The sequence below is a fragment of the Calidris pugnax genome, unplaced genomic scaffold (genome assembly GCF_001431845.1).
Source record: "Calidris pugnax isolate Ruff unplaced genomic scaffold, ASM143184v1 scaffold18, whole genome shotgun sequence".
Lineage (NCBI taxonomy): Eukaryota > Metazoa > Chordata > Aves > Charadriiformes > Scolopacidae > Calidris > Calidris pugnax.
The window spans coordinates 2,820,539-2,834,385 of NW_015090812.1; the positions used below are offsets into that span (position 1 = coordinate 2,820,539).

General features: G+C 38.8%; 1 protein-coding gene across 10 annotated transcripts in view; it reads left to right on the forward strand.

Moving 5' to 3' along the window:
* The window catches only part of DAB1 (Dab, reelin signal transducer, homolog 1 (Drosophila)), a 544,445-nt gene that overhangs the window by 496,882 nt on the left and 33,716 nt on the right, over nt 1-13,847 (forward strand). For 9 of the 10 annotated variants that reach the window (XM_014939417.1, XM_014939424.1, XM_014939419.1 and 6 more), the window contains 5 exons: nt 4,660-4,791; nt 5,481-5,600; nt 6,200-6,238; nt 7,839-7,904; nt 12,386-12,445. In XM_014939417.1, coding sequence (XP_014794903.1) covers nt 4,660-4,791; nt 5,481-5,600; nt 6,200-6,238; nt 7,839-7,904; nt 12,386-12,445 — 417 coding nt within the window. The remainder of the gene's footprint in view (nt 1-4,659; nt 4,792-5,480; nt 5,601-6,199; nt 6,239-7,838; nt 7,905-12,385; nt 12,446-13,847) is intronic. The other variant, XM_014939420.1, reaches the window with a different exon arrangement.

Sequence of the window (13,847 nt, forward strand, 5' to 3'; positions counted from 1 at the left end):
CCCTGATAGAGTCTCCTCCATCTTTCCTCTAGCTTCTCTCTAGGTACTTGAAGGCTGCTATAAGGTCTCTCTGGCACCTTCTCTTCTCCAGGCTAAAATTTAGGTGTTTTGTGTCTGCTCCTTAAGCCCGAGTTTGGACTGTGGGGTGTTTGTGATGGGGATGAGCAGCCCCAGACCACCTCTACTCAGCGCATTTTAGTGAAACAACAGAGAAATATTGCAGGCAAACACAGGCAATTAGAGAAAAGCTTGTAACTAGTTGTTGTTTCCATGATCCCTGCAAATTTCAGCTAAACCAAATAGGAATTGTAAGGAAATGGCCATGAAGAACATTTGACAAAGTGCCGTAGTTTGGGTGTCTGGAGCACCACAAACAAGCCCAGCAGCCCTCCTCGGTGCCGTGGAGGAGCACATCTGTCCCACTCCAGTGTTTCTTGCAGCAACGAGACCGAATTAATCTTGGAACCTCTTGCGTGTTTTACAACTCATTGTTTTCACTTAATGCGTTGCAGTAAATAATGGTCAATGTCCTATTGTGCCTCTGCCTTGCTAAGCTTGTTGTTAAGGCATTACCATAATTTTCCACACTTAGACTCAGGTTCTACGATTTGTTCAGTACCCTTCCAAGTTATTTTATTATGAACCCATTAAGGATTTTGCAGTTTGGTGGGTAACTTTGAAGTTTGGGGAGCTGTATGCGACACACTAAGTTTATTCTTGCTCATTCAAATAGGATAGAAGTGAATGGACAGGAATAGAAATGTAGAGGATGCTGGGGCCACATCTGTCACCCCCATCCCAGTATCGATAGGGTGGAAATGGTAACAGTGGAGTTACCTTTGGTAGCACCTATCTGAAAACAAACTCGGCGTTTGGTTATTCAAGGTGAAAGGCTGTGCAGCTTAAATCCCTGTGAAACTTGTCGTTGTAGATAGAATATTGTACGTTACATGCTTCCTGCGTTTGGTGGGGCAGCTTTTATAGGAAGCCTTGCAGCTTGCAGGCTATTTTTTGTTGTGGCTCTTAACACCGTGCCCCAGGCTCCACTAAATAGACAACCTCATTAAAAGAGAAATAGCGATAGTAAAGCAGTGACTTTCTCGTGCCATCTAACTCACATATTTGACATGATTGCTGGACCCTCCAAGTACTTAATTGATTGACTTAATTGATTTAGTGGCACTGGAGGCTACAGCATGGAAATAAAGGGGCAAGATGAGGATAAGGGGTGAAAAAATTTATGATAGGTGCCAAGCGGCCTGAGGGAAATTAGAAATGCTACACATCTCAGAGGCAGCTAAATCAATTCAATGTGATGTACAGGGAGAGACTGGGGGGAAGAGGAGAAGCAGAGGGATAGAATGGAGAAAAGGAGATAAAATAATGGCTAGTGGGAGAGAGAAAACTTAAGGGGAAGAGGGAAGACAGCAGCCTTGGTGGAGATGGATATTTTTGACTTCAAGCTTAATACCAGGAAAAAACTTTCTAATATAAGAATAAAATATAATCATGACATCATGTTTTAGCCTATAAAGAGGGACTTCTGCATCACAGGACTGTCTTAGTTATCCGCTTTGAGATTTTATCTGTGCTTGCATTTAAAATCCTCAACTTTTGCAATAGTGACTGAAGTCACAAGAGACCGAAAATAATTTGGAGGCTATGTACAGTGGATTTTTTTAACAACTGAAGCTTAAATGTTAAATTACTTTCTAATCTCTGCAATACTTAATTGACTGTATTGAACCATAATACAAATTAAGTCTTCTCTATAATTTGTTCTGTCGTGCTGCAGCCCTCCAAAACAATTTGATACCTCACTTATGAATTGGCAAATGGCTCGTAGCAGCACTCGGCAAAGATACAGTAAAAACATCAAATAGCATGTGATGGAATCCATCAAGATGGGCATACAGGGGTGTCATAAACATCCCTGAGTTGTGAAACACTTCTGTTATGTGCTTCTGACCCTCTAGAGACGGGATTAAGTCATGGTAAAACCTTGAAGATATTAAAAAAAAACCACGAAAAGAGGCTGGGGAGGAAGAGGGGCAGATCAGCTTGTGAATATTCGCTGTGGAGCACGGACCAGCAGTTCTGCTGGAGGTAGTTTTATTGGAAGCAGTTTTCTATGGCTTCTGTTTCATTTCCTTCCGGGACTGTTCATATCGAGTATCGAGGGGTTGGCTACACCTGAGCAGTTACAAACTGAGAGATGATGAAAATGAAATTCCTGTTGGTTGGTCTCCCATTTTACGGGACAGATTAATCTGTGCGAATGCACCAGACGCAAATCAATCAAAACACACAAAGATGGTGTATTTATAGGTATCCTCAGTCGTGAGTCTCTGCTGGGTGCCTGGATCAGATGGCGTTGCTCCTCGTGCTGTCCCTTCTGCTGTCCTTTGCTGTGATGCAGGTCTCACTGCCGTGAAGGGCTCTGGGGGGGTCCTGGGCAGGCTGCCTCCAGCAAACAAAGATTTACAAAGAGGATGCAGTTCTGGTCTCTCATTTTATGGTGGTAAATCTCTACTGACTGCAGCAGGAGTCTGATTTCTGCTTTATGATGAGCAAAAAATTGGGCACTCATTAAATAATGTTTGGAATGAAGTATTGGAACACGTAGAAAGGACAGATTAGATGAATGGAGGGCTGTGAAAGGTTCACAGGAGTGATTATAACTACATTTGAGTACAGATGTGTGTATGCAACATTGCATTTCATGTGTGTGTTCCAACTCAATATCCCTTGAACAAATGAAAAACTCCTGCTAAGCACTCCGTACAGTAAAATGTGTAAAAGGATAATGTTGCAGTCACCTTTACTTAATTTGTACATGTATTGATACAGTATGTAAAATATCATAACCATTAAAAATGTAATGATTTTCAAACAGTTAATGAAGGTTCCCAAATAAATTGGAGTGTCTCCATCTGCTGTCTTACATTGTGGGTGATACTTTTCCATGGTAGAATGATCTTCAAATTTAATTCCATGAGGAAGGAATCTGATCACAGTTTAATTTCAGTGCAAAATGCTGTCTTGCAATCAATAAAGCAATGTCAAAGAACTTTGATTTAATAGGAGCGAGAGATAACGTTCCCTGTCATATGCAGAATAGAGAGATGGGAACATTTCATTTCATTGTAACAGATAGCATGCAACGTGGTTTTCAGAAAAACCTAATAAATCAATATCCCTGTATTATCTAAGTGAGATCCCATCATTAATTTTAAAGGCTTAACACATTGGGAGCAGCTAAAGCACACCTTTGGCTTAGCCACCTTCAGCCTGGAGTCAATGGCAGCACTTCCATTTTCCTACAGGCAAGCAATCTTGGTCTGGGGAAGTTAGGAGTCATTTACTGCAAAATGAAAATGAAACATGGCCAGTCTTTTGTTTTATACATAACTTGTCTCTCTCTTGCGTGCTGCCTCTCCTTTTAAATTTCAGTCTGTGTTCTACTGAGGTCTCATTGCTTGTCACTTGCCCTGCACGCGCTCAGCCTTTTCTCTTCTACACACACGCGTCCTCTCCAGTTTTGAATTTTAAAGTGGTTTGTTTTTTTCTTTTTTTTTTTTTTTAAAAAAAAACAATCTCTAAAAATAACTGGTTGTTTAGAGATTGCCTGGATACCATGCTGATTTTCAAAATGTGCTTTTCTCAAAAGCAGCAGGGATCTGGACCTCAAAAGAATTCTTTGTGAGGCTTTGCCTGCTCTCAGAAATATCATTATCCCTAAATGATACAAGAGCAGGTCAATATATCAGAAGGTAGAAATTCATACTAATAGGTTGTTTTAGATTAACTTTTCAAGGACGTTAGTCTAAGTAGAAATACTTAAGTATTAGTTTGGTAATAAAATATTATTAAGGCGAAGTGAGAAAGATGCTGGCACTCTGAGACATGCTTATAGGAGTCTCAGATTCCTGTCCTGGCTCTGGGGAGATTTTTACTCATACATTTAAAAAAAAAAAGAATTGAATTGTTTTCTGATTACAATTAAGCAAAGTGAGATTTTAAATAAAATGAACTTTTGCATTTAGCATTGATTTCAAGTTGGATAAGTGCATTTCTGTGAATTTTCTGGGAAAAATATATTTTTGGAGTCCTGTTACGGCTTTAAATGAAATATGGCTCGCTGGCTGATGCTGAGTGTTGCAGAGACAACGTGAGTCTGGTGTCTCTTCTTTGAGAAATTAGATATCTCGGCTCTAGCTCTGCAGCCCCTGCAGATCAGTCTTTCCTCTTGCCCTGGTTGAAGCTACAGGTGGCTGCTGCTGCTTCATTTAGATACCTGCAAACATTAATCTCTACCTAGGATGCCGTGTAGGCAGTAACTAGGTGACGTGATATTTTCTATTGAATTATATCTCACCAAAAGATACCAAGAAAACTATTCTGTTGAAGCTTTAATCAAATTATTAAAGCAAGTCCAGTTTGGCGTAATTTTGAAAAGACAAGAGGCTTACAGAATTCAAATATTAATTGATTTTGATACCAGGTTATGTTTGTTTGGTTTAATTCTATAGATGTATTGAGATCCAGGGAAAGCACTAATGAAAGTGAAATGGGCTTTTTATTAAAACATTTTATGGATATTTTAATGGATATTTCTTACTGTGGTTTTTGTTTGTGTGTTGTTTTTTTTTTTATTAGCTACTACAGCACCACCATGCAGTTCATGAAATTTCATACATCGCAAAGGATATCACAGACCATCGAGCGTTTGGATATGTATGTGGAAAGGAGGGAAATCATAGATTTGTGGCAATAAAAACAGCCCAGGCAGTAAGTATCAGATCACTGTCATTTTCTGCAGTGTAACTCAATAGAAAAGCTGTGTTCATAAGAAGCTGTTCAAGAGGCCAATCTTGTGCTGTTTGTGATTGTGTTAGACTTGTCACAAGAATCTGCCCACTTGTTCTTGAATAGCAAATTAATGAGGCCAGCTTGGGAAAAAGGGAATGTATTTCACTGTTTCCGATTCCTTGTGATTATTTTTTTTTTTATAATTAGTTATTGTTTTCCTTTCTAACTAAACTGGACTGGATACAGATAAGTTTGGATGTATTCCTATATGCATTTAAGCAGAAAGCAATAGATACCAAATAGCTACTTTTCATATAGTCCGCCGTAATTCCATTGTATGAGAAACCACTAATAAATATGTCTTTATATTCCTATATATGCCTTTTATATTCATAATTATAATTGTAATTCCATTGTATGAGAAAAACCACTAATAAATATGCATTTATATTCATATATATGCCTTTTATATTCATAATTATAATTTTCATTAATTTTCAAATATAATTTGTTTGATAGACATTAATCCGAGCTGGATGCCAAGGTGAAAATTAATTCTGTAGGAATTTCTTTCCAATTGTGTTCCCTAACTGCTCTGTCAGCAGGTTGGGATAAGAGGAGTATGTTTTCCTGTATAGAAATTTTCTTTTCTGTTTTTGCTTCCATAGGCTGAACCTGTAATTCTGGACTTACGAGACCTGTTTCAGCTCATCTACGAACTGAAACAAAGGGAAGAAATGGAAAAAAAGGCACAAAAGGACAAACAGTGTGAGCAAGCGGTATACCAGGTACACGCATAAGCTTAGACTACTGCCAAGAAAAGTGTGGTTTGAAGTATCCCCCCAAAGTGGCTCCAAAGAGGCACTGAGCATCCTCAGCATTTCTTAACAGCAATGGGTCTGAACGGTGCTAGCTTCAAATGGACAAATGGGAACCTCACAGCCATCCTGAGCTCAGAAGTAGGATTAAACAGTGATGAGAGCTGTCACTTTGGGGTGTGATGAACATGTCTAGCAGCTGGAAGTGAGCTATTCATTTCCCACGTAGCGTTTCTTCTGATTCAGTAGGAAAACTTTAATGATGGTCAGTGTGTTGTAAGTCAGGTTTTTGACAGTGTCTAATAATTTAGGGAAGATTCGCTATACTTCTGAATGTGTGTTTTTGAATCAACTCAAATGAGGTGCAGATTGTTAAACTCGGATGAAACTTGAATAAAGTTACTTTGTACAATAATGTGACTTTATCTGTATACTAAAGAAAGAAAACTTTATACTTACCTGCCCATTTTGCTTATTTCTTTGCTGTCCTTTAATTTCTGAATACAGTTCTTTTATCTCTACTGTTTATGTTCTTTGCTTTTACTGCCTGTCCTCTTACTTTGCTGTAGACAATTTTGGAAGAAGATGTAGAAGATCCTGTATACCAGGTAATTTCTGAAGCTGTATGCCCTTGGAGTTTCAGAAATGACTAGATATGTGTTATCTTTAAACACAGCCAAAACCTTTAACAAGATGTTTTGAAATTTACTGAGACAGATCTTCTGAGAAACTTGTAAGATTTTTACAGAACGTAGCATATTTAGAGATTGAGCTGTAAGTAATAGCACAATATGTCTGATAGAAATATTAGATTAACTGTTTCCTAAAATGTGGCTTGTGAGTCCAGATTATAATTTTCCAAATGACATTTGTCATCATTTTTTAATACTAACTCTAACAGAAAGTGAGTTACTTTGAGAAAAAGGAAGGTGACATCTTGTTCTGACAGTAATAAATTGACATTTTGGTTTTGGCTTCAATGGGACCAGAATTTAATTCAGAGGATGAATATTTGGGGAAAAAAAACAAAACAGTGCTCCCTTGTTGGCATTTGGGCTATGATTTAATAATAGATCTGAAATTTAAGTCTGTTTCATCCAAGCAAAATGTCTGGGCGTAAAGATGATTATCAGAAATACGTCAATATATTCATGTCCGATACCCTACTGAGTGTGAAGAAGAAAAAGATGTAATTTCATTCCCGTGTTTTTGTGCTGAAACAAAATACATGATAGTTTACTTTGCCTTTTTCCTGGAGATTTTGAAAAAAAACCCAAAACAGTCCTCCCTTGTTGGCATTTGAGCTATGATTTAATAATAGATCTGAAATTTAAGAAAAAAAACAAAACAGTGCTCCCTTGTTGGCATTTGGGCTATGATTTAATAATAGATCTGAAATTTAAGTCTCTTTCATCCAAGCAAAATGTCTGGGAGTAAAGATGATTATCAGAAATACGTCAATATATTCATGTCCGATACCCTACTGAGTGTGAAGAAGAAAAAGATGTAATTTCATTCCCGTGTTTTTGTGCTGAAACAAAATACATGATAGTTTACTTTGCCTTTTTCCTGGAGATTTTGTGTTCTTCCACTTAGGCATGTCAGTGGGAGGCACGCTGAAAGAAACTGATTCAACCATTAGTGAATATTGAACAATGCCTAAGGTGCAGCAAGAAAGATGATAAGAATTAGGATGCCCTAAATTACTATTCAGCTTTTATAATGTCAGGAGTTTTACTTTGTGCTCTTCACAATAAAGCAAGAACCTGAAAATGAAAAGTGTTGTGACAGCTTTTTGCTCTGTGGCCTGTTACGTGAGCCACCGGCCCATTCTCCCAGTTTGGATTTAGCTTTTTTTATTCATAGATAATAAATATATGTGGAAATAATTGCCATTATGTAAAAGAGGCAAAATTCACATTGACTTCAGAAAATTAATATTGGGCCACAGGCGGTCTCCCTAGTGAGAAAGAATTAGGAAGTTGCTGTAATGATCATTAGAGGAGATTTAGGTCTATTCGCTGCCGGTTTATGAAATATGAAAGAACCTTACTCTGCGCTTTCCAACAAACGGGTTGTCCTGCTGCCAGCCTGTACTTTGAACTTGTTTCTTTAATGCCTGCCTGTGTTTTTACGTGGAATTCCAAATGGCCTTTTTCCCTTCTGTTTCATCTTTTGACTTTTCCTCTCTGGCGGCTGGTGTAATAGTACATTGTGTTTGAGGCTGGACACGAGCCAATCCGTGAGCCTGAAACGGAAGAAAACATTTATCAGGTATAAAATCGCTAACTTCGGTGTTTTCATTGCAACGATTGCAAGCATTTTAGTAAAGTACATTTCATATATATTTCACTTTTATTAGTTTTCATTCATCACAAAAATGTCTGGCATTTCATTCTGGTGACATAACATGAATAATACGCCCAGTCTCAGTGTGATTTTTCTGTTGTTTGTCATTTCAGCTTCTGCAAATTTTATTAGCTTTCTCAACTTACAAACGGTCTTAAACTTTTAGAGTACACCATGTAAGGGGATAAACAGTGGATTCTCTTTTTTTCCTGTTAATTTTTTGAAACTTTTTATACCTGTTCTAAGAAACAGAGAGTGAAATCTCACGGAGGGCAGACCATCCATGCGATTCTTAGAAAGATATTTTGATGGCAGGGCTCTTCTTTCTGGCTAACCAAGGAAATAACTGAGCAAAACCTCTGAGCTCTCAACGGATATCCTCCAGACTGGGGAAGATATTTTCAGAGTGCATATGTTATGTCAGAGCCCAAGCTTGCATTCTTCACACTGACAAAAAATTGCATTGAAAGCAATATGAAATAATCTGTTGTCGTTCAACTTATCCTCAAGGGATTGGTACGGGGTTTATTAAAATATAATGTAATTCATTTTGTATCACATACTAGAGGCAAATCTGGAGATAGACAGAAATCTCTGTATGCTGTAAGAAAATTGCGATTTAAGGAAATCATTTAGTATGGAGGGGAAGGAGATTCAAGCGGTGATTAAGCATTTCATCTAGCTGTGCTAGAGGTTGATCTGCTAATAGGAAAAGCTTTTTTAAGGTAGACAGGAGCAGGGATAGAACAAAAAAGAAAAGGGAAAGGTATTTTTTAAGTAATAAAACAGGTAGGAGATAATAGAAAAAAATGGAAGGGTAGAGTAGCTGTGAGCCAAAATAGAAAGAAGCTAAGTGGGAAGGGGAAATGCAAGTTAAACATTAGAAAATAACCATCTCATAGACCTCATCACAGGGTCATTAAGACGATATTCATTTAACCTGTCTATGTTGATTTCCTGGCACCCCACTATGCACACTAGAATCTGCATCTTTCTGCATCTCTAGACCAAGATGTGCAAAATTTTCTACCGCATAGTGTTGAAAGTTTGTCTATTTTGAGGAAAGCAGTCTCTTAATTAATGACTACTCCAGTTGTCAGTTTTGTGCTAGAAACAAAATTCTTACGACAACTGTATTCAGATGAGAAATTTCTGGTTATTGTTTCTCAAAGTGCAGAGCTTTTAGTGATGTTGTAGAGAAGTATCAGTGTAAGTAAGGAAAATTGTGGTGTTGCTCCCAGTGTTTGGAGATCTCAGAGCAAACTGGTGGGTAGGGAGGAAGTAGGAACTGTACTCTGAGGAATGGCCTAAAGAAGAGGAGGGCTTTTTGGACAGTTACTTTTTCTTAAGATGGAAATAGGAGCTGATAAGCAGACAGTGGGGTCTTGCCTCATCTCAAGGTACCGTTGTTCCTGTCCTGTAAGTCACCAGAGAAGTGTTTCCTCCCACAGCGGTGCGCAGGAAATACCTGTCATTAATATACCATACTCTCAGTATATGCAGTCTAGCATTGTCATTTTCTGTATTTAATACAGACAATACCTTGAATACAGTAAATGCTGAGATTAGGGAGCTGGGAGACTTTTTCTGTTATCTATTGCAATTGGCAGATGCTGAAGTATCACTGCCATAGACTTGCCCAGAGCCATGAGCTTCCAAGTTCCCACGGACTTTGTGAGCTCTTGCCTTGCCATAAATCTGCGTTCCTGCAGCTCAGATCTTAAATTACTGGTAAAATCGTTTCTCTTACAAGATCTTGATGATCTCAGAGCCACCCAGGCTACTATTAAAAATTAAATTAGAAAAGGTCCTCTCTTTTTTTTGTGGTTTTTTTTTTTTTTTTGTTTTTTTGTTTTTTTTCCAGTTTGATGCAAATTTGTGCCAGTTTCTATTACACAAAGCTTTCCCCATACTGCACTTTGGTAAATATGCATCTGCTGGGTAACCTCCTGCATCCTCGCTTCAGCCTCACCAAATCTTTCTTCTGGTGCTGCTCTGGTTTTTCGACCAAGAGCTGGGATGCAAAGGATTGACTTCCTGCCCAGTGGGTAACTGGAGATGGAAGATATATGCTGAAAGTGACAATTATAGACGTTTCTTTTTAACATAGTAGAGGTCAAAAATTTCTTTTTAAGCATTATTTCCTCTGTCTGTCACCTTTCTTTGATACGTTACCCCCAAGACTGTCCGTGTCTGTCTCCTCTTTTAATCTTGTCTGTCTGTATAAGTTGCTCTAATGTGTTAGTTATGCAAGGTGCTAGGTGATGCTGAGCGTGTACCAATCCTCTCACCTAGTGTCAGCTTTCTTAATAGCATCTCTTTTCCTGCCTGTTGTTTTGGCGAGGTGGGGATGGGATTTGGGGGGGGGTTTGCATTATGCACATAGCAGCACCCCTCTCTGTGGAGTGGCACGTTCTGCTCCATCAGGAGCTGAGGATCTGAGGTGGGTTTTTCCTGAGCTGCTGTGCTTGTGTGGCTGGTAAGATGCAAGTATGTCAAAGCAGTTCACAGCCCATTACAGAGCCAGAGCTGTCGGCAGCGATAGTGCTGGTACCTCTTTGCTGATGTTGTTAATCAAAGAGAAAACAGGAGAAATCCCTTGCAGGCCCCTCGTCTAAGTAGCGATGCAGAAAAAGCAGGATGATCCACGGGAAGTAAAAACAACAGGAAGACAGGTGGTACCGAGTGGGGAGAGAAGAATGTCTTTCAGAAAATTTTCTCTGTCTTGATATTAGAAGTCAGAAGGTTTTTTCTGATGTAATTATAAGCTGGAGTAAGAGAAAGGGAATTGATAGTGCTGGGAAAGGCTCATTCCATAATAAGCTGTGGATAGGAATGTGCAAACTAGGGTGACTTCATGGAGAAGTTGACTGATGGGGAAACTTTCCAGAGAGGAAAGAAAGACCTGTGCTGCTGATAGTTTATAGTCTATCTTACCGCATTTGTCCTCTTATTGTGAAGGCTAAACTTGCCAATGACTTACTAAATACACCATTCTTACACTGTCACTTAACAGTCTGTTCCCCTCTTACCAGTTTCGTGTTATCTAATGTCATAGGGGGTTTTAGTGGAGAAGACAGTACTTTGAGAAAGCCAAGGCAAGAAAGTCATTCCTGGGATAGGAACAGAAGAGATTCCAAAAAGCTCGTCCAGTTTCTGGGAGGGTTCTCTCTCTGGAAAAACTTCCACAATGTGCACCAAGTTAAAGATGCACCATTTCCCTCGAAGACTTTGACATTTAAACATGGGCAAGAGAATGTTTGAACGTTAGGGATTTTTTGACATGCTATACAGAATAAGAAACGATAGCACAGTTCAGTGAATAAATAACATTCTTTCAGCTTCCCCTAAATCAGACGTGCTCGAATATCAGAACTCTAAGATATTTATTGCCTTATAAGCCAAAAAAGTAATCTTTTTTTTTTTTGTCACAGCTGCAGTATTATTTCTCATGTTAACCTGTGAGGTTTCATTAATGTCTGACATGTAACCTTCTTCTGCTGAATGCCCTTGTTCAGTGGAAAAGCAGCACTGATTTACTTAGAGCATTTGTGTCTGTTTAGAGCATATTTTTATTGTTCTGTTCGCTTGTGTCATTAACAAAAGACCTTCAGTGCTTCTAGGAAGGAAAAGAAATATAACCACAAATTGTAAATATGTAAACTAGCAGTCCTTAGGCAAGCAAAGCTCAGCATAACAAGCAACTGAATTTACCTGAGCAGGTTGTAAATGCTCAAGGTGTAAATCATGACTGTTGACTTAACTAAAGACTGCCCAAAGTTTTTTTAAGTGCATTGTCCCCTGCCCACGTGAGAATTTAACTCCAGCTCCCTGGCTGTGTCAGACTCTCACAGGCCAGTAATTCCTTAGTGAAATTGCAGAATTGTAACCAAACATCACCTAGAGCGGCTGCAGGGCCCCGTCACAGCAGGGGTACACGTTATGACTTTATTTGACTTAGATGAATAAATGAATTGGAAAGTATGTCATCGGCCAAACATCTCTTTCCTTCAGATCAGTAGCTCTGGATCTCTGCCACAGAAGAAGGTGACGTACTGAACTGATCATGACTTCCATGTGCATCTTCTAACCCCCAAGTAAAATAAAAAAACAACCATTTAAATAGGAAGGAGATCCAAGAGCACCCGGACTTAATGCAGCCAAACCTAAATGAGAATGAAAATCTCGTTTCTAAACAGTACTGGGCTTTAGGATTCAAAAAATTCAGATAAAAGTTTTATTTTTTCAGTATCGTCTCCATTAATGGTACTGCTTGGCTGAAAAGGGAACCATCCTTGATTTCCTTAGTATTAAATGACTACCTTGTACATAAATAGCAATTGCACATTTCACTTTTTCATCAAACCTGCATGGGTAGTGACCTTAGTTTTCATTTGCTCTTCCAGGTTCCTACCAGCCAAAAGAAGGAAGGTGTTTATGATGTGCCAAAAAGTCAACCTGTAAGTGTAAGTATCTCCTTTGTTTACATGCAGTAAAGAAGGTGTGTCTTAGCTTCTGTGACTTTCATTGGTGTACATAACATTTGATACATTCCTTGTGATGGGAATTTTATCAGGGATGTGTTGGGTTGTTGATTGGGTTGGTTCAGAGTAACCAGGATTGTAATGCCACTTATATCCATCTCATTCATTACTTAAATTTCCTTTCTGTCTTTTTTGACTCACTCTTATGGAAGTCACCATTTATAAATGTGTTATCAGTTGACAATTAGCCTTCTGCATGTTAATGCATGAATCGTTGCTGCCTGGATTAGAAGGATCTGTTACCCAACACTTATCACTCTTGATTGAGTATGGGCTGCATCTTCTCCCGTGTGCTCTGTCAGAGCCCTACTTTGTATATTGTGCTCCTTCCAGCTTGGTTTAGTAGAACAACAGCGGTGGCAAGGTCTGGATAGAACAGAAGTCAAGAGAAGTAGCATTAGGAGAAGCTGTATCAGAACATTGTGACCTCTGTGGTGGTTTTCTGTGGCTATAATGTCTACGCCTCTTGGAAGGTGAATTCAATGCCATTTGTATTCACCACTTCCTGGTGAATACAAAGTGCTGATAGGTAAAGATTTCATAAGGAGCTTCAAATCGAATATTACCTAAAAATGGGAATTTGCATATAGAATTACTTTTCTGTCATTTGGAAAAAAAACCCAAAAACAAACTAACCAAACAGGTTACATGAAAATCCAACCTAACATACACCATAGAAAAGCAGTTATTTTTCCAATAAATCCAACGTGGTTGGTTGGTAATGGCTGTAGAGTTGTAGGGCAGAGATACATGTAATTGTCATTGGTTTAAACAGCCTGCAAAAAGATCTCGCTCAACAAATTCTTGAGTGGCAGAATCTTTGCTCTATGTCTTGCACTGCTTTCCTGGTTATTATGGGCTGTAATCAGCACAAGGAGATATCCTCCCAATATTGCTCTGTATTGTTTCTGTAGTGCTTTTAAGTGGGTACAGGTCAATGTAGACTGTAAACTTAACTCTTTCATGTATTGTTTCTGTAGTGCTTTAAGTGTACAAGTGGGTACAGGTCAATGTAGACTGTAAACTTAACTCTGTCTGTCCCGTGCCTTGCATGGGCAGTTGACTCTATTCAAAAATGGAGGTAATATGGTGTTGTATCCAAATGGCACCATTCCCTTACTGTGTATTATTTCTGTGTATTTTGAAGAGATGAAGCATTTATCCATGTATATGGAATAGTAACAAGTAGTTGAGAGGAGGAGTGGAGTGGCAGACGCCTTAGCAATAAGGGATGCATTTGCTGAAGGTGAAGTATTTATCCATGTATATAGAATAGTAACAAGTGGTTGAGAGGAGGAGTGGAGTGGCAGACGCCTTAGCAATA